Consider the following 23,388-nt stretch of genomic DNA (forward strand, 5'->3'; position numbering starts at 1 on the left):
GGGGGAGAACAGCGCCCCTAGAGGCCACCAAAGGCATCGTCGTCTTTATTTTTTTATTTTTTTATTGTCCAATCGGAACACAGACTAGGTTGCCTTCCTCTCCTCCGCGAGACTCTCAGCTGACCGTACCGTCCACAGCCATGGTAAACATACTCTCCGTTGAAATGTTTTAAGTTTTATTTTATTTTTTATATTTTTTTACACCGTCTATATTTCAGCTGACCAACGTAGAGCTCTGAAGCATGTCATCGCTCCCCTTTGTTGACTCTCTCTACCCATGCCTGCGTGTAGCGTTAAGCTAGCCTGAGCTACATTAGTTTAAGGCTAGATGATTATGCTAGCGTTAAGCTACATTAGTTTAAGGCTAGATGATTATGCTAGCGTTAAACTACCCTGAGCTACATTAGCTTAAGGCTAGATGATAATGCTAGCGTTAAGCTAGCCTGAGCTACGTTAGCTCAAGGCTAGATGATTATGCTAGCGAGACACCGAGCCAAGTTGTGCTTTTTAACGGGTCTGTACAGCAATGTAAACTCTTCAGTTTGGTGCCTGTCTTGTCTTTCTTCAGCGGTTTCGTTTTTGTGGAGATTTGGATTGCCCAGACTGGGTACTCGCCGAAATTAGCACTTTGGCGAAAATTGTAAGTAGCAGTCTGAATGTAGCTTAGCTTATCCTGCAGGAAAGGTTTCCCCCATTACCCGCTGCACGTTGTTATTAACGCTCTACAATCTGCCCCACTAATGTCATAGTCGAGTGTCAAGATGAAACTCCTCTGTGCTCAAGTGCTAAAAGATTTGCTGGGAGATGACATCGAGGTAAGTGTCTACCGCAGTTGCAAATGGTTAAATGTTTTTAAAGGCACGCATTTATTGAATTGATGAGTTCTTTTCTCAATTTCAGTATGACAAAGTTGCAAAACTTACATCAGATGCAAAGTTTGGTAAGTCTCCTTTCTCATACTGTGTCTCCACTGACACAGCCTGGTTTAATTGTATTGTCGCACAACAGTTTACGCATCCTTTCGGTCCATGTCTTGCACTGATCATTGCCAATCTTTTTTTCTTCAGAAAGTGGGGACATTAAAGCTAGTATTGCAGTACTAAGCTTTATTCTGTCCAGTGCAGCCAAGCATGATGTTGACAGCGAAAGCCTATCTAGTGAGCTGCAGCAGCTTGGTCTGCCCAAGGGTAAGCCTTAGACTTAGACTGCTTTTATTGTCATTGCCTTTCATGCATATCTCATACATACAAGGTAACAAAATTACATTGCACATGAACCACAGTGCCACATAAAAACAAATAACATGCAATGAATATTAGAAACAAAAAAATGCATTAAAAACAAAAAATACTTCACAGACCTAGACATCACAAGCACACCTGACACAGACAGTGAGTGAGAAGGTCAAAAAGTCATTTCGTGGAAGGTCTAGGTGTTCAGGCTCTTGAGCAACCTCAGCCTGAGGAATGAAACTGTTGCATAGTCTGGTGGAGGCAGCAGAGATGCTCCAGTACCTCCTGTCAGAGGGTAGGAGGGTGAAGTGGATGTGGGAAGGGCGGGTGGTCCTTCATGATGCTGAGAGCCTTCCAGGTGCACCGTGTGTCACAGATGGCCTGGATGGATGGGAGAGCAGTTCCTATGATCTTTCCATCTGTCTTCACTATCTGCTGTAGGGATTTGTGGTCAGAGGCTTTGCAGTTCCTATGCCACACAGTGATACAGCTGGTCAGAATGCTCTCTGTGATGCCTCTGTAGAATGTGATGAGGGTGGGTGGGGGGAGGCTAGCCTTCTTCAGACACTTCAGGTAGTGGAGACACTGCTGGGCCTTGTTGGAGAGCGCAGTGACATGTGAGGACCAGGAGAGGTCCTCTGTGATGTGAACTCCCAGGAACTTAACATTGCTGGCTCTGTCCATACCATTGATGGTCAGAGGGGTGTGGTGGGTGCTGGTCTTTCTAAAGTCAATAATAATCTCTTAGTTTTTTCTATGTTTAGGGAGAGGTTGTTTTTGCACCTCACCGCCAGTTTATCCACCTCTGCGCTGTATGATGATTCATCGTTGTTGCTGATGAGAACTAACACTATCATCAGCAAACTTAACAATGAGGTTGGAGGTGGATGATGCTGTGCAGTCATGAGTCAGCAGGGTGAACAAGAGTGGACTGAGCACACAAGCCTGCTGATTTAAAAAGAGGAAAATGACCATATGCACGTCCCATAAATTTTCAGCAAGTACTGAAATGTTGTAGAACTTGTACTAAAAAGAGACAATGTTGACCACTGCTTCCAAAGCTTCCATATTAATTATTTAATAATAATAATACATTTTATTTGTGGGCACCTTTCAGAGCACTCAAGGACACCTTACAGAACAGAGTTAAAAAAAAAACAAGCAGCACTGTATCAGACAGCATAAAATCAAAACAAAGCAGGGTAGACAGTAAAAAGTTAATACAACAGACAAGTATAAAATCATCATCTGCACAAAACTCAATGAAGCGTGGATCAGACTGAATATGCCAGTTTGAAAAGGTGCAATAATTTGTAACTGTTTGCCTTATTCATCAATCATTTGTATGTACAAATTTGTTCTGACACACCCATAGAATTTTTTTTAGCTCTTAAGATTTCTGACAGTCAGAAGCAAAGCCTGATGGTTGATGGTTATTTGCAGTTCCTACCCCCTTACATCTATTGTCTACCTCTTGCACCGAGCAATCACCCAGGCTTGCAAGGACATCAGTATAAGCCAATTGGTGTCTAAATTCAGGGGTTACCCTGGTTCTACACTAGTCTCTGAGACAAACTTCAGTTCTAAAAAAATTCAGTGGGTGTGTAAGAACAAATTTGTACATATGAACAGTTGATGAATGAGGCCCAATGTTTCTACTGATAAGTAAACACGAGAACATTGGAAGCAGTTTGCGGCATTCTCTCTTTTCACTACTGGCTCTCTTTTTAGTGAGTTACTTTCGCCATCATATAAATAACAAGGCTTTTTGGTCATTGTATTGCACTTTCTCTATCATGCGCTCTCGTTCCACACTTCACTTTGTGACTGTTAGTGCCTGGAGAACAGTCAGGCTGGGTCATTTGTCAAGATGAAAAGAATGTGGAAAAACAACACGGGAGATTATTTAGGAATTTTGCAAAGTTCCAAGGAGGCTAGCACGCTGGCTAATGTCTGTTATGGTAATGTTTAGTTTGGACAAGGAGACATCAGATGTGGCTGTATTCAAAGGAAAGGATGTAGTAATTAACTAATGTAACACAGTCACAACTGACTGCCTAAAAGCCCCAGACTGCGTATTTACACAGAAGGTGCCATATCAATGAGTTTGGATCACTTGTTAATACTACTTATTACATATTATTACTAACTACATTCACCTTTTGTTAGAACACACAACAGGGCTGTGTAAATCATATGAGGACAAGCACACTGCGCTGCAGGACAAACTGAGAGAGACAAGCCTTCGATGTAAGTATTCACATTTACCAATTGATTCCGTGTTGGTAGACAAAAACAATGACTGAAATAATGAGTAGAGTGCGCACTGGAAGCACTGTCATACTGTTAGACTTAAGCTCTCAATTATGCTTTCTAATGTGTTTCAGTGGGACGACTGGAAGCGGTGTCCTGGCGGGTAGACTACACACTGAGCTCAAGTCAGTTGAGGGAAGTGAATGAACCGATAATCCATCTGAAATTGCTGGCACAGGGAGCAGAGTCAGGCTCCACAGAGACCACTGTTGTCTCAATTTCTGCTGACAAATTCCGAGTCTTGCTTACAGGTTGGTTCATTATCTTGCCAAGTAAAAGTCCTTATATCTTAGTTCTTTTGCCAATTTTACATTGTTGTCTGATGTCTTTTTGGGGGATTTTTTTTTTGTGTGATCATTACAGAACTCAAACAAGCCCAGGCTATGATGGACGCCCTACAATGAACCATAAGGAGCAGCTGCTTTGGACACATTCATCCTTTGCTAATAGATGGTCAATAAGTGGTGTTAAATGGAAATGACCAGTGAGTCTGCCAGACTGCCTCATGTCCTTTATTGACATCCTGAATGAAATAGCGGAATTGGTTTGTACAGCATCTTAAAAGTTCACCTTGATGGCCATGCGGTTAATGGCAGTAACCAACTCTCTGTAAGGCTGAGTTTCCTCCAGATGAGCTGCCAAACGTATGTCCGCTGGTTGCTGTTTGTTACTTCAGGACGATCCTTAATGCGCACCAGCGTTTAAAATGGTTGAATGGACCGTTTTTGTAAATTATTGCACACAACTGCACTGATATTAAGTCTTGATTATACTGTTATACTTTCATTTTCATAAACGTTATATATGCTTAATCTTGAATATGTGTTTGAAATAAATGACATCGGTAACACTTTAGTATGAGGAACATAGTTACCATTAATTAGGTGCTTATTAGCATGCAAATTAGCAACATATTGGCTCTTAATTGGTCATTACGTACTCATTAATGCCTTATTCTGCATGGCCTTATTGTACAACCAGTAAGCCATTAACTATGAGTTTTCCCTCTATAACCTCAGAAGTATTGCTTATTAGTAGTACCATCTCAATATGCTTCGCTTAGTATGGACTTTATAAGGTGGTGGTACCACAAGAAGAGTTATTCTCCCTTACTAGCACTTAATGAATATGATCTGTTCTTACATAACAAAACACAAAACTACAAGTGTTCATAGTGTTAAATTACTCTAAATTAAGTTTTTGTTACTTAGAATATGTTCCCCATACTAAAGTGACATCTTGATCATTACTAATTCACTAGTAATTAAGTTTTTGTTACTTAGAATATGTTCCCCATACTAAAGTGACATCTTGATCATTACTAATTCACTAGTAATTGTTTTTGTTACTTAGAATATGTTCCCCATACTAAAGTGACATCTTGATCATTACTAATTCATTAGTAATTAAGTTTTTGTTACTTAGAATATGTTCCTCATACTAAAGTGACATCTTGATCATTACTAATTCACTAGTAATTAAGTTTTTGTTACTTAGAATATGTTCCCCATACTAAAGTGACATCTTGATCATTACTAATTCACTAGTAATTGTTTTTGTTACTTAGAATATGTTCCCCATACTAAAGTGACATCTTGATCATTACTAATTCATTAGTAATTAAGTTTTTGTTACTTAGAATATGTTCCCCATACTAAAGTGACATCTTGATCATTACTAATTCACTAGTAATTAAGTTTTTGTTACTTAGAATATGTTCCCCATACTAAAGTGACATCTTGATCATTACTAATTCACTAGTAATTAAGTTTTTGTTACTTAGAATATGTTCCCCATACTAAAGTGACATCTTGATCATTACTAATTCACTAGTAATTAAGTTTTTGTTACTTAGAATATGTTCCCCATACTAAAGTGTTACCATGACATCCTCATATCGTTGTCCTGTTGCAATTCCTACATATCCCATAATCCATTGCGGCAGTTGGCTCCGCTGTCCCAACAATGTCCCTTACCTTTTAATGCAGCCGGGAACGTACGAGTGGAATAATACCCCGGCTTTTACGATTCGTTGCACGGCGTGACAACATTTAAACGGAGCAAAAGATGGAGCAACGACCGAAATCCGTGTCTTAGGTCGGCCATTGCCGAACGAGTTACGTTACACAACGAGCTCGTTACGCAAGCTGTTTAGTAACAATCCCACGTGCGGGGGGGTTTTTAAACCGGGCACCGTCGCAGACGCGCACGTTCCATCTTCCGCGCGCAGGTTGGCCAGGTGAGTTCTGCACGTTTGCGTGGGCGCGTTGCCTCTGCAAATACACGTGTGACTCAACACAACATACAAGCATGAGAGTTTTAGCCCAATGGTCACTTAACGCGACTTTTACTTTGCTTTGGAGCTAAAACCTTTTGTTTTTTTAAGTGCATGTGACGTAATCAAACCTACCACTGTAGCTGCACGTCTGCCCGGCGCGGGTTCTGCGTATTGCGTGAGATTTGCGGCGAGCTGCTACACATTATGACGTGCGTTTCACAGCTTTGCACGACGCGAAAGTGTGCCTGGTCATTTCTGACTCGGCTGTTCTCCCAGTGCAAATATATCCCGTCTGTTCGTTTCTTGCAGCTTTGCTTTGTTTTGCAAGAGCGGGTCAGCGGTTAGAGCACAATGCCGGAGGGACCGGAGCTCCACCTGGCCAGCCTGTTCGTCAACAGGGTGTGTAGCGGAGTGGTGTTCACGGGACCGGTCCGAAAGTCCGAGGTCAGCAAGAGCCCCGACGTGCCCTTCACCTGTGACGCATACCGCGTCACGGCCTCGTCCAGGGGGAAGGAAGTGAAGCTCACGCTGACGCCCGTCAAGACTGACGGCAGCACGCCGGGAGTCGAGGCGAGGCCGGCGGACCGGCCCATGGACATTGTGTTCCGCTTTGGCATGTCGGGCTACTTCCGGTTCACCGCCGAGGACGAGCTTCCCAAGCACGCGCACCTGCGTTTCCGTTCCAGCGAGAAGCCCTGCCGAGTGCTGAGTTTCGTGGACGCGCGCAGGTTCGGCAGCTGGGTACCGAATGGCACCTGGCAGACCGACCGAGGGCCCTGCATCATGTTTGAGTACAAGAGCTTCAGGTTGTTATTTTTTTTAACTCTTAAGTATTTGATTAAAAATGTTTACTTGTGGGACTATTGTACTACGCAGAGCTGCACATGGACACATGTACACATTGTTAATTTGCACACCCATGTAGCAAGTTATGTCATACCCATCCCAGATAGCATCCGGATGTGGGCCACTTCAGGCAGTGATGCGGCACTGGTGGCCTTCTTCTGGCCCTGGCAAAATGGACGTGAGCCTGAAGTGGCCCACATGTATAATAGCAAATATGGCCCAACTATGCCAAATCAAATGTGGGCCTTTTTTTGGCGAAGATGCGTTGCTCTCGGCAACATGTAATTGGATGTGACCCCGAAGTGGCCCGTGTGGTAAATGGTGAATATGGCCCAAATATCACAAAACAAATATGGGCCACCTTTGGCAAATATGTGGCACATGAGGCATTGCTATGGCTTGGTTCTGGCCCAGATCTGGCAGACAGGACCGGACCACCTAAGTGCCATCATTCCACACAGTATGTGGGCCGGATGAAAGAAAGATGAGTCGGGTGTGGGTCGGGTCCAGGACACAGCAGTTTTGCTGTCTGGGAATTTGCACACCCATGTAGTAAATTATGTCATACCCATCCATTCACAGTTTATTAAGGAGGGCTGTACATATTTGCACGCTTTCCTTATGACACATCGTATAGTTGTTTTTTTACTTACTTTTTGCTTCATATAATCTCTACATTTTGCGATACATTATTTGCATTAAGATTTTATTCTTTTCAGTTTTGGGAGTTTTTCCCACTCGGCATTTCACTGCACTTACCATATGTGACAAATAAAAACCCCGAATCTTTACATTTGCAGAGAGAACGTCTTGTCACACCTGTCAGACCGTGCCTTTGATAGGCCCATTTGTGAAGTTCTACTGAATCAGAAATACTTCAACGGTATCGGGAACTACTTGAGAGCCGAAATTCTTTTCAGGTGATTTTGTTCAACTTACTGCACCACCAAACTGCCATTTTCCGTATTTGGCATTGTCATGACCCAAACAAAAGGACACTTCCTGGTATGACTGAAACCATTTATTCAGAAGTGGAATAAATGGCTCTTTCGCCTCAACCCTGACTTGCGAACATCCTGTGGGAAGCAGATGAATCAGGAGGCCTTTCTTGAGAAAGAACAAACCTTTAATTGAGTCTTTCACCACACCACAGATTGAACATCCCACCCTTTGTGCAGGCAAGGACCGTGTTGGAAGGCCTCGAGTCAGAAGATCCGTTTGTAAAAGGGGAGCCTATGAAAGAGGAGTCTGCAGACACAAAGGTGAAAGTACAAAGCAGGTTCTCTGATCGTCACAATACTCCGGACATTGATCCTGTTGATTTTTTTTTTTTAACACCAACACACTGTTCTGCCCCATAAGACCTCTCACAGGAACTCAAAGAAAAAACTGGAAGTGGAGACTGCTGACCTGCTAAGATTGTGTCATACTGTTCCTCTGGAGGTAGTGAACTTAGGTAGGCCACAGTGTCTACTCGTTGTTACTACACTTTGTTTTTTGGACATGGAGGAATATGCTAAATGGGTTGCTTCTGCAGAATTTATAGCTGATTCAGTCTGACCCCAAGATATGTTTCACTGTGATGCAGAACTAGTTTCTCCTTAAATTGATGATTTTGACTTTTTTTTGTGTTCTTTTAAAACTTTTAAGGTGGGAAGGGCTATGATCCAGAGAAATCCGACTACTCCGACTTTCAGGCGTGGCTTCGATGTTATTATGTGGATGGGATGAAATCTATCCGGGACCACAACGGGAGAACTATGTGGTTCAAAGTAAGTTGTGGGCATGACATAATGTGTTCTCTGTCGGGGGGAATTTCAGGTATCGTGGAAAAACTGAAAAAAATCTGTCTTAATTTCAGGGGGATCCTGGCCCCATGGCACCAAAAGGTATGGAATATGTTGACTGAATTGAAAATGAGTATCAGTTTACATGTAAAGTAGTGGGGGGGGGCAGTCTCGTCATTATCCAGATCAGATTTCTTGCATCCCATTAACCTCCATAGATTCCAAATCACCCAAGGCCAAGAAGAGGATAAAGAAAGAGGATGACCACGATTACGTCGGGAAGAAAAAGGTACAAATCAGCACTCGTTTCCATTCGACTAAAGCGTTGGAACACTACAGACAGTAACCGCCAGTTTGAACTTTTTAGGTGCCCAGACGTCGCTCTAAAAGCACCACAAAGGAAAATGCTGTCAAATCACAGATGGGGACAAACAAGGAAAAAGTTGAGCCTCTGAGGGGAACGAGATCTAAGAGACGGATGTCTGCACCAAAGAAGCAGGAAGACGATGTGCATGAAAATAAACATCGCACACCACGCAAGAGAAAATGCAACAGTGCCGAGAAGGCCGATGGAACGAGGTCGACAGCAGGTCACTCCCACTTAGAAATGAAACAGCAACTAAAACATGCAGAATTATTCCCCCCCCCCAAAATCTAACAAATTCTGACGCTCTGTGTGTAGAATATTATATATTTTAGAAAATCTGATGTGATTTAGAAGTAGATCTTTGATTTACTGACCCCCCCCCCCTTCATTTGCTTTCCCTTGCAGGCCCACAGAGGCGCAGTGCAAGACTGACCAGACACAACAACAAATAAACAGACTTTTCTCCGCTGGGACAGATCACATGAAACCATTTTAACTTTTTTTTACTAAGAGATTTTTTTTAATAAAAAGATTTTGCAAAACAACTGTAAATTGAGCGTACTTGTTGACACAAGCCTTGTATTAACTTTTTTTTTAGATTTAAAAAAAAAATTTTGTAGCTTAATTAGAGAAAGCTAATGTCGCAGCAGGAGAGATGTTGGGAATATTGGGAGAAGGATGCTGAAGATGGAGCTCCCAGGCAAGAGGAAGGCCAAAGAGGAAGTTTATGGACGTGATGAGGGAGGATGTGTAGGTGGCTGGCATGGCAGAGGAAGATGCAGAGGACAGGAAGAGATGGAAACAGATGATCCACTGTGGCATCCCTTGACGGGGGCAGCCGAAAGTAGTAGTAGTAGTAGAGAAATAGCTAATGTCGGTAGTTTATTCGAGGGGGAGGAAAAAAAAAAGATTTGGAACTTGACTGGTGGAATGACTGATTTTAGCTGTACATTTTTCACCTGTGTGGTATTCAACTTAATTCCCCTCCTGATTTTTTTTTATACATTATATTTTTCTTTCGACGGCAGGCTTAATGAACTGTAACACTGGTTACAGGAAAAGGAGGAGTGACACAATTTGAAAGGGACTGAAGTTCAGAGTAATCCCAGCTGAGGTAACTGCTGCTGGCCGCAGTGAGTCTGGTCGTTCCAGTAGATCACAGCTAGAAGGAAAGGGTACATAGTTTTATCAGTACATTTCTGTGGCAAAGATGTCAATCTACTATTACGGGCTACTTACTGCCATGCTTCTCGAAGAGGAAGGGTGGTGTAGAGGGTTGTGGTCACGCTGCTCCCATATGACTCATAGAGGCGGACGACGAGTGCGTTTTTTTCCTCAGACTGTGAATGGCAATGAAGTCATAAGTGCAAAGAGTCTTGTGCGTGCTAGGCTGCGCGGACAAAAGTCAAGAAGGTTCAAACTTAGAACAGCGAGTATACCCGTTTAATTGTCTCAAGGATGACAGCAGGGGAGCCGACAGAAAAGGCACTCCACGGCATAGTGTCGGCGCAGCACTGGGTTGATCTCAAAGGGAAGTTAAGGTTGTATGCATGCTGGATGACAGATGCATCCTGAAAGGAGCCTGCGTTTACAGCACACACAAGTATTACATGATGCATGCCCCTTTCACAATTAATGAAGTGACTGCATTTCAAGAGCCCTTTTCAGCCTGAGGACACAAAGCGCTATACAGTGACATGATGATGTCACATTACTGTACGGGTTGCCCCAGTGGGGAATCAAACCCCTAACTTTTTGGTAGTATCAGTACCAAGCACAAGGTATATGCTGCCATCTACTGACATATATGCCTATGCTAATCACATGCAAAGATCCACAAATGCCATTTCAATTATTTACAATAGAAAAAAAAATGTTGATCAATAGATAGATACCAACCCGTGTGTGGCATGATTGCATAGGTGAAATGATGAGTCCCCATATCTGCATTGGCATCTGGAGCCTTAGGTGCTCTGAGACTGAGGAGACAGGGACAACTACTGTTATCTAACGAGATGTGTGAGCATGAAGTGTTGTTACTTTGAATTGTTATTTGCTGTAGTATTGTATACAAACAGAGAACTCACAGCGATAACGTCATTGTGTTCTTGTAAACTGAGTGACCGTATTTGCAGTCGTTCAAAAGAGCAACTCCAAAGCCGTGCTCAGACAAGTCTGCCCATTTGTGACCCCAAACCTAAACATCAAAAGATATAACATCCATCCATCCATTATCCAAACCGCTTGGACATCAATATATTTTCTCATGTGCTGACAGTATGCTTGATGCTGTCATTGCTCATCAATATGTATGCTCAAAGTATCCATCCATCCATTTTCCAAGCCGCTTACCCTAATTAGGATTGCGGGATGCTGGAGCCTATCCCAGCAGTCACTGGGCGGAAGGCAGGGAAACACCCAGGACAGGCCGCCAGTCCATCGCAGGGCAAACACATTCACACCTAGGGGCAATTTAGTAAGTCCGATTCACCTGAATTTAGCAAGTCCAATTTAGTAAGTCCGATTCACTTACAATTTAGTAAGTCTGATTCACCTGAATTTAATAAGTCCAATTTAGTAAGTCCGATTCACTTACAATTTAGTAAGTCTGATTCACCTACATGTCTTTGGACTGCGGGAGGAAACCAGAGCACCCGGAGGAAATCCACGCAGACACGGGGAGAACATGCAAACTCCACACAGAGGACGACCTGGGATTACCCCCAAGGTTGGACAACCCCGGGGTTCGAACCCAGGACCTTCTCGCTGTGAGGCGACAGCGCTAACCACTGCACCACTGTGCTGCCCAGTTCAAAGTATGACACGGCCAAACATAAAAAAAAGCATTGCGACTCGGCATTGAGCATATCTTGATATTACAGTCAGCATTAGCTAACCATAATGAAATCAACAAATTTGATTACAAAGTGCCATGCCTCAAATTTGGCCCAGTCCCAGGAGGTGTTCCTGTGTGTGGGTCTCTGAACGTGGCCAAACTGGATCTCATAGGTGGCGTTGGGGCTGCGTACTTGCACTGGGAATTCGACCTTGAGGAACTTGTGTGACTCTGCCCAATTCACCTGGAAATGACAAATTTGCAATGCATTTAAAAAAAAATGTTACGATAAAACTGTTAAAAAGCACTTGACAGCTAAATTCAACTTGACAGCATTTCCTGTTATATCGGGATTCTAGTGGGCTTTGTAAATACACAGTATGACAAGAGAAGACGACCACAATATGGAGTACCTGTGTGTTGAACTTGATGTAAGGGCAAAGGGCATCTAAAACAATCTCTTGTGTGATAGTGCTTCTGTCACTGATCCTCAGTGTGAAGCTGATGCTGCCCCGGAGGCCACCTGAGGACACCACCTGAGCAGGTTGTACCACCTCCAACACCGGCTTCCTACGGAGTCAATACTACAGCTGAGTTTATGATACCAATATACTAACTAGTGGAAAAAAAGAGACTTTTTGACTCCAGAAGATGAAGTAATAATAACCAACACCTTGTCTGAAGATGGTAGTCCATAACATCCCAAGCATCCCAGTACAGAGGGATGTCATCAAACATGACAAACTGGTTTCCACAGCAGTCATCTGAAATGGCTTCTCTGAAACCACCAGAGTTGAGAAAGGCGTTAAGTTTGCACTGATATTGCTGGCGTGCATATTGCACAGGTGTTTATTTATCCAGAGCTTACCTGCTCGCACTGACCAGATACAGTGATGCCAAGCTCCCATCCTTGTTCACAATAGTTCGCAAAATACCATTCTCCATGAGGACAGTCCCATCAGCCTGTAATGTTACAGAGGGCTGCGGTCAGCCTACTTAAATATTATCAGGGCAGCTTCTATAAAATCCCCTCTTACATAAAGTACATTGTACCTGAACAGTGACGGAGACTGGAGCTACGGGTTGCGTGACTTTGACAGCAGCCAATCCACAACTTGGAACTCTTACCAGAGCTGCAACACCCCAGAATAAGAGCATCAGACACTGGAGATATATAAACCATTATGCAACAACTTAAAACTATTGTAAATGTCCAATTTACCTAGACCCGATTGACCGGCACCATCTTGGAGCTCGATGACTTCATTGCGCTCCCACGGCAGCGAGTTAAAGACAGCGGCAGAGACAACTTCTTGCTCTTTTGACCCCAGAGCTCTAAGCGCATCACGCAGCAGCCGGCCACCAATACTACGGATATCTTCAGACACAATTTGACACAGGGATTTTGGTTGATAAACAATAACTATGCCTTCTATTTGAATTCAAATAATGGACTGTATTGTGTTCCATATCTTCTTTCCTAACATACCTTTATAATACCCGAGTGCATCCTCCACAACCATCTCTATACAGCTACCAGGAATGACATCGTGGAACTGGTTTAGAAGAAGCAGCCTGTGAAGGAAAACAAAAAAGTCCCCTTTTCCAACGTCAATCCAATTTAACGATTGTCTTTCACATACAACCGTGTGTTAATACCTCCAAAGCTCCCGTATCTGATCCGAGGGGTACCGAAAGGCTTTGTCCCGCCATAGCGCCAAGCTGCTGACTACCTCAATGTCATGGAGGAGCGCCTCACATTGACGGTTACCACGCTTTATCTGCAATTACCAGACATGGCATGAACTTGGGCCAAACTACATTTCAGCAAAATTGTATACAGTGGCTTTCAATCATTTTAACATTTATTAAGTTTGTCATATTTTTTTTTATTGCAATCATTGAGTTAAGAGATTGGTGCTGCAGGAATGAGGATGTTAAGTAGAAGTTACCATGGATAGTCAATGCCTACCTCTGCCTGTGTGGTATAGGTACCATTGTGTAACTCTAGGAAGAGCTCCCCAGTCCACGTGCACAGCAGGGCTGACTCCGCACGCAGCTGTGAGAACAGCTTGTCGGGACTGGACATCTGGACCCTATGGGGAACGAGTACAAAAGAAGGGACGTGACTAATGAATTGTCTCTGGTCCCCTTTTCTTTCATTGAAACTAAATTATGGCTAATAACTGGTATGCTTAAACGAACAATGGCATGCGTAAACATCAGCCATATCCAGGCATGTGAGAGGATGTGCAAAGTAGGGGGGGGTTCACTCTGCGGTGAGCCGGCGTGGAAGAATGAGTCAAGAAGCAGAGATTTCTGTTTGATCACAACTCCCATTCCCCACACGCCACAAAACCGCAGGAGTGCTGTTTTATTCACGCCAGCCAGAACGGACGGGAACTGACAACAACGTAACGCCCCCCCCTCCTCCCCCCTCCCTATGTCCCAAGTGGCGACATCAGTCCCAGTCCTACAGTCAGTTAGTCAGTAAACAGTCTCCTTACTTAGTCTGAGTCGAACCCCCAAAACAACAACACAAGAACAGCCACCACATGAACACCACATCATTAAAACACAATTTTAAATCTGAACTGTAACAGGCCATTTATTTATTTGTGTGTTTATTTTGAGTCAGTTCACCTTTTGGCCGGTAGGTGGCAGTTTCTCATGGTTGGAAGTGCATTTATACGAGTGGGTTAATGAGGTCAGGTGTGGATGCTAGGGGGCGCACAGTTTTTTGAACGCATCTGAGGCGTCGAGGATAGAGTAGCAGTATAAAGTTACCACAGGCTCCCTAACCGTGCAAAAGAAGTTTGATGTAATAAACGAAGAAGCAAATCAACGGTAACGTCTGGACGTCGTTTGTGTGTGCAACAGCTGATGCCGGCGCGCGTCAATCACGTTCACTGGCACGCGCCAGTGACTTATTGCAACGCCACTTACACTAACATTAACAGTGGTAGAGACCAGTTCCCGTCGATGCAGAGAACGGTCAACTGAGCATGCGCAAGTACTCGTTGCCTCCGTTGTTTGGGTAGGTTAAGGCTAGGGTTAGGGCGGGGTTAGGGTTAAAGTTAGCTAATCAGACGCAGAGTAGGGGCGGGTCTTCCTAGAATCCTAGCGCCTGGGTGCTACGCGGGGCGTGTGGAGGCGTGGTAGAGGCATTTCGCGCATGCTCAGTTGACCGTTCTCTACATCGATGGGAACTAGCCTCTACCCCAGTGTTTCTCAACCCAGTCCTCAAGGAACCCCCTATCCTGCAGATTTTCATTGTAACCCTGCTTGTACTCACTCGACCAATCATCTCGCAGCACTTAATTATGCAAGGTGTGCAACATCTGACAAAATCCATTGCTAATTGGTTGAATAACTACAAACAGGTACCTATTCAGGGTTGCAAAGAAAATCTGCAGGATAGGGGGTCCTTGAGGACTGGGTTGAGAAACACTGCTCTACCCATTAACAGTCCCATCAGCCACTGTGCTGACGTCACTGTTTTGTTTGTAAGGCGCGTGTAGCAGATTTGGAACGGAGTGTTTATTCAGTTTATTATTTAAAATGTACATTCCACGCAGCCCTAGCCCATTGTTTAAAATAAAGGTACGTTTTATTTGTATTTTGCATTTGTACGTTAGGAAAAGTTAGGCATACTGTTCGGTCTAAGATGTTACACAGCCACCTGCCACTGGGGGTGTGGGGTGGGGGGGGTATCCACCACTAGGGAGAGCTGCAGCCCTTCCCGCACTAATGGTTATATCCTCTTGGGTTTTCCAAACATGAGCATGATAGTATGTTTGCTTTAGAGCCTGTCATGAGAAATCCCACAATGAAGGAAAAGCAAATAATTCAATTTTGGGAGGTCCTTCCTGAATAGCTTCACGTCTCTGTTTGGGCAAGGTCAGTGTTGCCGATGGTTGCTATGTCAGGCTGTGGGGCGGCAACTCACTTGGGAAGGCCATCTGTGTCCTGGACCCTCTTGAGTCTGTCTAGCATCAGCTGTGTGGGACCACCACCTCCATCACCAAAACCAAACAAAGCTGCACTGTGATTGGCTCTGCCTTTGTCCTTGTTGTTCCTCACCGTGTTAACCAACTGGGGACAGAGGAAAAAGACAGACCACTGTGAATACTGGGAGTGTTATATTGACACTCTGTACATTTATACTACCATGTTTGGAGTAAAGCCAACTCACATCTTCAACCTTGCCCTTCATCTCATATGAATTTCCTGGCGGGAAATGAGTTAGCACATGGGAACCATCCAGACCTTCCCAAAAAAATGTGCTGTGCTTTGGGAGACAGAAAAACAAAAAAAGTCAAATTTAAACAAGTTTATTGTAACTGGTGATGGGGCAATTAGTTACTTACAGGGAATACGTTGACCAAATTCCAGCTAAGCTTCTGCGTCAGAAAATTTGAAATTCCGCTGCCTTGCATAATCTGAGGAAGTTGGGCAGAGTACCCAAAAGTATCCGGAAGCCAGAACTAAAGGGTGCAGGAAAAAAAAAAAGTAATTTCAATGTTGCCACAGATTCAAGAAACACTTCGTAATGAGACTGACTAATGCAATAAAGGCAATTTAATGCTTTGTGAAATGCTACCTCTTTACAGTAGATCCCAAACTCTTGGTGAAAAAAACGCTGGCCTTCCAGAAACTGCCTGACCATGGACTCACCCGAAGGCAGATTCCCATCCTGATGGGCAAATATTAAGTCAGCTAGTCTTGAATGCCAACAAAAACTGCACATTGTGGAATAGCAACAGTTCAATGCAAGGAATTACAATGGGACACTTACATAATTTATAAGCAGTAAGAGGTATTTCACAGGTCATGCTTACCATTTCCACCCATGTGCCTCCAACTGGAATGAACCGTCCATTTTTGACGTAATGCTGAATTTGGGAAAAGAGTCCAGGGTAGCAGCTCTTTACCCAGTGGAACTGCTGAGCCTGGACCAAGGGGCGAGAGTGGTCAAATCATAACTGGACTCTTTCAAGCTACACCAACTGTATGAAATAATCTCACCTATAATCACCGATTACAACATGTGTGATAAATTACCTGAGAGCAAGTGAACACAAACTCTGGATTTGATTCCATCAGACGGATTACTGTCACCCAACTTCGACCACACTTACGAATGGTCTCATCATAAGGCCACAGCCAGGCTGGGGATACAGGATCATTATCAACCACTCATTTATCATATTGGAGAACATTACAAGATTGTGTGTGAACCCCTGGGGCAATTTCTGATGTCAAAGAAACTGAAACCTGAATCTATGTGGCAGTGGCCCATTGCATGGACAGTGTGCTGGCTTTGTCCATTCCGCTGGGTGAAGAACTTGTGGGCCAGACTGTGTGCTTTGGAGAAGGTGTTGGGATCAGCTGGGTCACAGAGGTTGACCATCTCATTTACTGTGAAAAGAGCCTGGTAGCCTCGTTGCTCTCCTTCACCCAATTGCTGTAACGAAAAAGGAAATAAATTGACATACGGTGGTGTTTGTCTTTAGAAACTCTAAACATGCAGAGCAAAACAATGTATTAATACGCTGAATCCCCTAAAAGTGCACCTTTACAATGTCAACCAGCATCTCAAAATCAGTCAGTAGCTCCCTTGTGTCACGATTAAATACCACCAGCTCAGCCTTCTGCACCGAATACTTCTTGTTAGGGTCTGGGGCTGCAATCATAGACCCGTGACCAGCTCCAAACAGTCCATTACAGGCCAGCTCCACATAGAGGGTAACACTAAAGGCAAAGACACACCATGCACAAAGCAAATATATCAGTTGAGAGCTGGCACAAGAGTTTGGCATGGAAAAGATAATTACAGCAAAATCAAAGTACTGTTCTAAAATGACAAACCTGTGTGAATCCTCCTCCTTCAGACACTCGGTCAGAATGTAACTGGTCTTTTCACCCTCTTTGGTTAGCCCCTTGAAGTGAATATTTATAGATTGCATTGAAATCACAGAAAGTTGAATCAGTTCATCTGGACACATTTCATCACTCATTTATGTGACCTCAAAGAAAGCTTTGAACAGGGGAGAGTGGCGTGCAGCTGCCCGAAATGGTGCAAACACATATGAGGCTGCCAGGATTGCTGCAGCAAGAGCAGGCCAGGGAAGACCGTGACCCAAGTCTCCAGCTACTCCCACTATCCCATGCCCACACTGCCAAAGAACATTCAGGGCGCTGATTGGACTAACCAACCATCTTCGCACCCACAGAATTCGGCCCCTACAGGATGACTAGATGGTCCTCGTCGCTGCGACGGACGAACAACAACATGTGACCTCTGGGGGGGGGGGGGGGGGGGGGGGCTAAGAGTCCATCTGTCACCATCTTACAACGCTATGATTGCAACTATTCCCCAGTCCTCTGTGAATAGTACACATGGCCATTGTAACTCTGGTTAATGGCCATGCCTATTTGCATATGAAACTGATCGTTGTTTTTGGTCGTTATGCCACAGTACGCCACAGTTATGCCACAGTGTAAGCGTGGGGGTACCTGCAGTCAGAGTGATGAAACGTTTCTCTCAAGAAACGTTGTTACCAGGGGCCTCATTCATCAATCGGTTGTACGTACAAATATGTCCTTACAAACCCATGGAAGTGTTTAGCCCTGAAGAATGCCCCAGGGACCGGCGTAGAACCTGGGTAAGCCCTGAATAATAGGCTAACACTGATGTCTTTGCAAGCCCAGGTGACTGCTCATTACAAGAGATAGACAATAGATGTCAGGGGGGAGGAATTACAAATAACCATCATGCTTTTGTACTGACTGTCAGGCAATGTTGAGGGCTAAAAAAAAATGACATGGGTGTGTAAGAACAAGTTTGTACGTAGGAACGAATGATGAATGGGCCCCCCCCAGATGAACTGATTCAACTTGCTGTGATTTCCTCACCCGGATCATTAAAGAAAGACACTACGTTGAAATGGAGATGCTCTGTAACAGTTTGGCTTTGAGTGGCATCAGGGTTAGCCTGCAGGGGGAGTGACGTGGTGCACATGGAGACGAGACGAGGGTACCTGCACTGGTTGCCCGTCTCTCCAAACCATTGCTTCCCCGTCGCTCTCCCAAAGAAGGTGAACCTCCTTCCCCCTCCAGGACTCGGGGATCGTCAAAGTCACTCTGAACCAGCAGGTCCACCATCTGATGAAAGAAACCGTTCTCTGTAAACACCGTCGGGCCCGACCCGGTTAAAGAGGGCGAGCAAATGGACGCCACTTTATTACTCACGTCGGTCCAAAGGTGTCGCCGGGCGAGTAGGGTGAGAAGTCTTGTTCGACGGCCTCCGCGAACGGGATCCGCTCGGCGGACAGGTGCGAGGCGATGGACTCCAGCGGACACGAGTCTCCGTAGAGTCTGCAAAGAACAGCCAACCGCAGGCGTCATCGTCGCTTAGCAACAGCGTGTCAGCCAACCCTATTTAACCGTGCACATAAACATATGTAAAACGTTAAAAGGCTACGAAAAATGAATGGAGGGGAGGGGGAGGGGGGTCATACCGTCCTCTGAGATTACAGTCTGTGAAATAAATGTCGGATATAAATTTCTCTGCTCTCTCCAGCAGAGTTCTTCTATTCTTCAGTACAGGTTGGCGATACATGGCAGTAAACAGCGTCAGTCACAGCATCCGCGTACAGTGAGCTGCTGACGCGCCGCCGGTGAAAAGACCCGGAAGTATTAACGCACCGCGCAATGTCCCTTCCGGGATGTGGCCGCTAGATGTCAGCGCCGTCACGCAGCGAGGCGCTGGCCGCGGAGGCTGAGAGACGACGCTCCGTTGCGAGCCGCGCCTCGCAGTTTGCATTCCGGCATTCCGACAGGAAAGCGTTCCAAATTCTACAATTCCAACAGAAAGGAATTCCAAATTCTACAATTCCAAAAAAGAAAAGAAAAAGACAACGGCATTCTTATTTCTACGAGGCCAACAGAAAAGCATTCCAATAAAAAAGAAAAAAGGACGTCATTCTAATTTCTAAACTTCCATCAGAAAAGCGTGCCAAATTCTACAATTCCAACAGAAAGGAATTCCGAATTCTACAATTCCAAAAAAAGAACGGCATTCTTATTTCTACGAGGCCAACAGAAAAGCATTCCAATAAAAAATAAAAAAGGACGTCATTCTAATTTCTAAACTTCCGTCAGGAAAGCGCTCCAAATTGTAAAATTCCAACAGAAAGGAATTCCAAATTCTAAAATTCCAAAAAAAAAGAACGGCATTCTTATTTCTACGAGGCCAACAGAAAAGCATTCCAATAAAAAAGAAAAAAGGACGTCATTCTAATTTCTAAACTTCCGTCAGGAAAGCGTTCCAAATTCTACAATTCCAACAGAAAGGAATTCCAAATTCTACAATTCCAAAAAAGAAAAGAAAAAGACAACGGCATTCTTATTTCTACGAGGCCAACAGAAAAGCATTCCAATAAAAAAGAAAAAAGGACGTCATTCTAATTTCTAAACTTCCATCAGAAAAGCGTGCCAAATTCTACAATTCCAACAGAAAGGAATTCCGAATTCTAAAATTCCAAAAAAAGAACGGCATTCTTATTTCTACGAGGCCAACAGAAAAGCATTCCAATAAAAAATAAAAAAGGACGTCATTCTAATTTCTAAACTTCCGTCAGGAAAGCGCTCCAAATTGTAACATTCCAACAGAAAGGAATTCCAAATTCTAAAATTCCAAAAAAAAAGAACAGCATTCTTATTTCTACGAGGCCAACAGAAAAGCATTCCAATAAAAAAGAAAAAAGGACGTCATTCTAATTTCTAAACTTCCGTCAGGAAAGCGTTCCAAATTCTACAATTCCAACAGAAAGGAATTCCAAAATTCCAAAAAAAGAAAGAATGGCATGCTAGTTTCTAAGATGCCAACAGAAAATAATTCCAAATTCTAAAATTTCTACAGAGAAGTGTCCTAAATTCTGTTGTGTCCCAGTTCACTCCATTGAAGGCCACAGGATTAGGGGGGGGGTCCCTTTATGGCAAAAGAATATGCATGTTATGGCACCAAGTGTTATCAATGATTAGGAAAGATGCCATTTTGTTGACCCTTCCCAGAATGTCGGTTGCTACATCAGGTGGCCAAAATTCAATGTCAGAATGTCTAATGCCAACGCCAATTTGATGTAGAATACTGTCGATAGCTGACGTTTATATATCTTTTAGTTTTAAGCTGTGATGTCATGTAACCAAAATCCAACGTCTTCCAAACATCTCATGCCACCGCCATGTTGATGTAGAATTAGTCGTGAGATACGGTGACCAAAACAACGTGAACTTCTGACATCATCAGACGCTGATTTTGCTGGCTTTAAGTTGTCGTGTTAAGTAACCAAAATCAAATGTCTTACACCAATACTTTTATGTCTTACATCCATTTCTTAGAAACTGTGTGCAATTCCATCCAAGACAGCGACTGTGTTTAGTAACAACAAGCCTTGGTTCAGCAGAGAGGTTAAAAGGATTTGTAGGAAGAAAAACAATGCATTCAAAAGGGGCGAGGGCGAAAGAGAACTCTGCAAAGCCACACAATATGAATTTGAGTGGGCAGTGAGGAAGGCTAAGGCCAATTACAAATGCAAGTGGGGGAACAAGCTCCAGGACAAGGACAGCAGAGGTGTGTGGCAGGGACTGTAGCAAATTACCAACTATAAGGCCAAACACTCAGCCTGTAATGATGACCCCAAGCTCCCTGATGAACTTAATGAATTCTGCCATCATTTTGTTAAAAGTTCAAACTGCCAACAGAGTCTGTCTACAGTGGAAGCCCCCCTGAGTGCATCTCTTGTGATTGGGGAGCATGAGGTCAGGTGTCTGCTGTGCAGTCAGAACAGCATGAAGCTGCAGGCCCTGATCTTGTGTCCTCAGCCACTTTAAAATGGTTTGCTGCTGAACTTGCTCCTGTTCTGACTTGTATTTTTAATTGGTCTATCAAACAGTGTAAAGTACCAGCATGCTTTAAATCTGCAGTAGCGATTCCCGTGCCTAAGAAGGCCAGTGTTAGCTGTTTAAATGACTACAGGCCTGTTGCATTAATATCTGTTGTAATGAAAGTGTTTGAGCATATAATGTGTAAACATATATCCGGGGGTGTGCAAGATCTCAATCAGTTTGCGTACAGGGCCAGTAGGCCAGTGGATGATGCTGTATATCTCTGTCTGCACTCCATTTTGCAGCATCTAGAGGTTCCTGCCACCTGTACTTGGGTACTGTTCATTGACTATTGCTCAGCTTTTAACACAATAATACCCACAAGGCTATATAAAAAACTTGTGCAGCTAAGTTTCCATCATTCTCTATGTCGCTGGGTCTTGGACTTCTTACCGGGCAGAACACAGGTTGTCAAATTCAACAACAGAATTTCCAACTTATTGAGCATTAGCACAGGTGCCCCTCAGCGGTGTGTCCTCTCGCCTCTGCTCCACTCTTCTTCTTCTTTTTTTTTTACTATTTGATTGATCCCAGTGGGGAAATTCTTTCTCTGCATTTAACCCATCCTAGCTGTGCAGCTAGGAGCAGTGGGCAGCCGCCGTGCAGCGCCCGGGGGCCAACTCCAGTTGGTCTTGCCATGTCTCAGTCAGGGGTACAGACAAGAGTATTAACCCTAACATGCATGTCTTTTTGATGGTGGGGGAAACCGGAGCACCCGGAGAAAACCCACCGCAGACACGGGGAGAACATGCAAACTCCACACAGAGGACGCCCTGGGATGACTCCTAAGGTTGGACAACCCCGGGGTTCGAACTCAGGACCTTCTAGCTGTGGGCAACAGCGCTAACCACTGGGCCACCATGCCGCTCATTATACACAAATGACTGTATCTCACACCCTGACATTGTAAAAATGACTAAATTTGCTGATGATACAACACTGGTGGGACTGATTTCCTGTAATGATGAGACAGTTTATAGAAAGGAGGCCTCCCTTCTTTTCGACTGGTGTAGCAATAACAGTCTGAACTCAGCATCAAGGGAGAGCTACTACTAGCGCTAGCCTTTAACAACCAGGTGGTAGAGAGAGTGGATCATTTCAAATTCGTTGGGACTACAATCTCTTCATCCGTGAAATGGAAAGACAACTTCACCAACATCCGGACGAAAACTCACCAAAGACTATTCTTTCTAAGGCGGCGTAGGAAATGCGGAGTGTCGAGGGTTGCAGTTGTTGCAGTTTTACAGAGCTGTAATGGAAAGTGTGCTCATTTTCTCTGTAACTGTATGGTATGGAAATTCTATAGCCCATGAGGGGGAAAAAAAACTGTTGGACAGAGTCGTGCGCACAGCCTCAAAAATAATTGGATGTGAACTCCTCACCAATTTCCGAATTATATACCATAGCCACATTCAGTGGAACGGTTTTCAAATTTTAAAGGACTCCTCACACCCAGCCAACCCCCTATTCAATCATCTCCCTTTGGGTGAAAGACTCTGCAGTATTAAGACCAGAACATCCCGTTTCCACAACAGCACTTACCCTGCAGCAATCCGCATCCCAAATGCTTCGCTGATTGTACAAGTATAGTCTCCTTAAGCACATGCACATTAATTGGTCCCTTTAAAGGCATGGGCCATACGGTTGCATTAACCGAATTATTGTAATATGATTGTTACAGTACGTTTTTGTGGACACTCTTTGTATGTATTGTGTCTACTGTTGTTAACTTCGAACACACCGACACCAATTCCAAATCAACTCTAAAGTTGATATGG

General features: G+C 44.0%; 3 protein-coding genes across 4 annotated transcripts; 2 read left to right on the forward strand and 1 right to left on the reverse strand.

The window, feature by feature from the left end:
• Positions 1-5: 5 nt before the first annotated feature.
• On the forward strand, positions 6-4,357 carry commd4 (COMM domain containing 4). Its single transcript, XM_056282162.1, has 8 exons — positions 6-143; positions 569-640; positions 750-815; positions 901-940; positions 1,068-1,187; positions 3,402-3,482; positions 3,620-3,796; positions 3,909-4,357. The coding sequence occupies exons 1-8, from the start codon at positions 141-143 to the stop codon at positions 3,947-3,949; spliced, it is 600 nt and encodes a 199-aa protein (XP_056138137.1). The 5' UTR covers positions 6-140; the 3' UTR covers positions 3,950-4,357.
• Positions 4,358-4,508: 151 nt separating this feature from the next.
• On the forward strand, positions 4,509-9,403 carry neil1 (nei-like DNA glycosylase 1). 2 transcript variants are annotated; one of them, XM_056282160.1, is made up of 10 exons: positions 4,509-5,784; positions 6,133-6,629; positions 7,470-7,589; positions 7,823-7,931; positions 8,032-8,125; positions 8,320-8,441; positions 8,531-8,558; positions 8,642-8,745; positions 8,824-9,046; positions 9,229-9,403. In XM_056282160.1, exons 2-10 carry the CDS (start codon positions 6,175-6,177, stop codon positions 9,273-9,275), a joined length of 1,302 nt encoding a protein of 433 aa, XP_056138135.1. In that variant the 5' UTR covers positions 4,509-5,784; positions 6,133-6,174; the 3' UTR covers positions 9,276-9,403. The 2 variants fall into 2 exon arrangements, with proteins under 2 accessions (XP_056138135.1, XP_056138136.1); XM_056282161.1 differs by having other exon boundaries at positions 8,675-8,745.
• A 191-nt stretch (positions 9,404-9,594) lies between these two features.
• man2c1 (mannosidase, alpha, class 2C, member 1) lies at positions 9,595-19,283 on the reverse strand. The gene is made up of 26 exons (XM_056282163.1): positions 19,183-19,283; positions 18,914-19,039; positions 18,703-18,826; positions 17,531-17,601; positions 17,236-17,413; positions 16,937-17,126; positions 16,724-16,830; positions 16,501-16,611; positions 16,263-16,355; positions 16,030-16,146; positions 15,855-15,950; positions 15,609-15,754; positions 13,632-13,755; positions 13,319-13,440; positions 13,149-13,234; positions 12,882-13,037; positions 12,713-12,792; positions 12,528-12,622; positions 12,333-12,437; positions 12,073-12,229; positions 11,760-11,903; positions 10,911-11,020; positions 10,723-10,802; positions 10,263-10,405; positions 10,063-10,163; positions 9,595-9,985 (listed from the first exon to the last, which is right to left on the reverse strand). The coding sequence occupies exons 1-26, from the start codon at positions 19,281-19,283 to the stop codon at positions 9,874-9,876; spliced, it is 3,075 nt and encodes a 1,024-aa protein (XP_056138138.1). The 3' UTR covers positions 9,595-9,873.
• Between the last annotated feature and the right edge of the window lie 4,105 nt (positions 19,284-23,388).

This window comes from Lampris incognitus, chromosome 6 (assembly GCF_029633865.1).
Source record: "Lampris incognitus isolate fLamInc1 chromosome 6, fLamInc1.hap2, whole genome shotgun sequence".
Classification (NCBI taxonomy): domain Eukaryota; kingdom Metazoa; phylum Chordata; class Actinopteri; order Lampriformes; family Lampridae; genus Lampris; species Lampris incognitus.

Bases quoted from the DNA above. Each gene is read 5' to 3' on its own strand.
- man2c1 (XM_056282163.1), bottom strand. From the start codon at position 19,283: ATGTATCGCCAACCTGTACTGAAGAATAGAAGAACTCTGCTGGAGAGA. The intron at 16,356-16,500 runs GTAAGCATGACC...TTTGCCCATCAG, and splicing joins GAGGCACATGGGTGGAAATG to GATGGGAATCTGCCTTCGGG. The intron at 10,803-10,910 runs GTGAGTTCTCTG...CTGTCTCCTCAG, and splicing joins AACACAATGACGTTATCGCT to TCTCAGAGCACCTAAGGCTC.
- commd4 (XM_056282162.1), top strand. The intron at 641-749 runs GTAAGTAGCAGT...CTAATGTCATAG, and splicing joins TTAGCACTTTGGCGAAAATT to TCGAGTGTCAAGATGAAACT. The intron at 816-900 runs GTAAGTGTCTAC...TCTCAATTTCAG, and splicing joins TGCTGGGAGATGACATCGAG to TATGACAAAGTTGCAAAACT.
- neil1 (XM_056282160.1), top strand. From the start codon at position 6,175: ATGCCGGAGGGACCGGAGCTCCACCTGGCCAGCCTGTTCGTCAACAGG. The intron at 8,746-8,823 runs GTACAAATCAGC...TGAACTTTTTAG, and splicing joins ATTACGTCGGGAAGAAAAAG to GTGCCCAGACGTCGCTCTAA. The intron at 9,047-9,228 runs GTCACTCCCACT...TTTCCCTTGCAG, and splicing joins TGGAACGAGGTCGACAGCAG to GCCCACAGAGGCGCAGTGCA.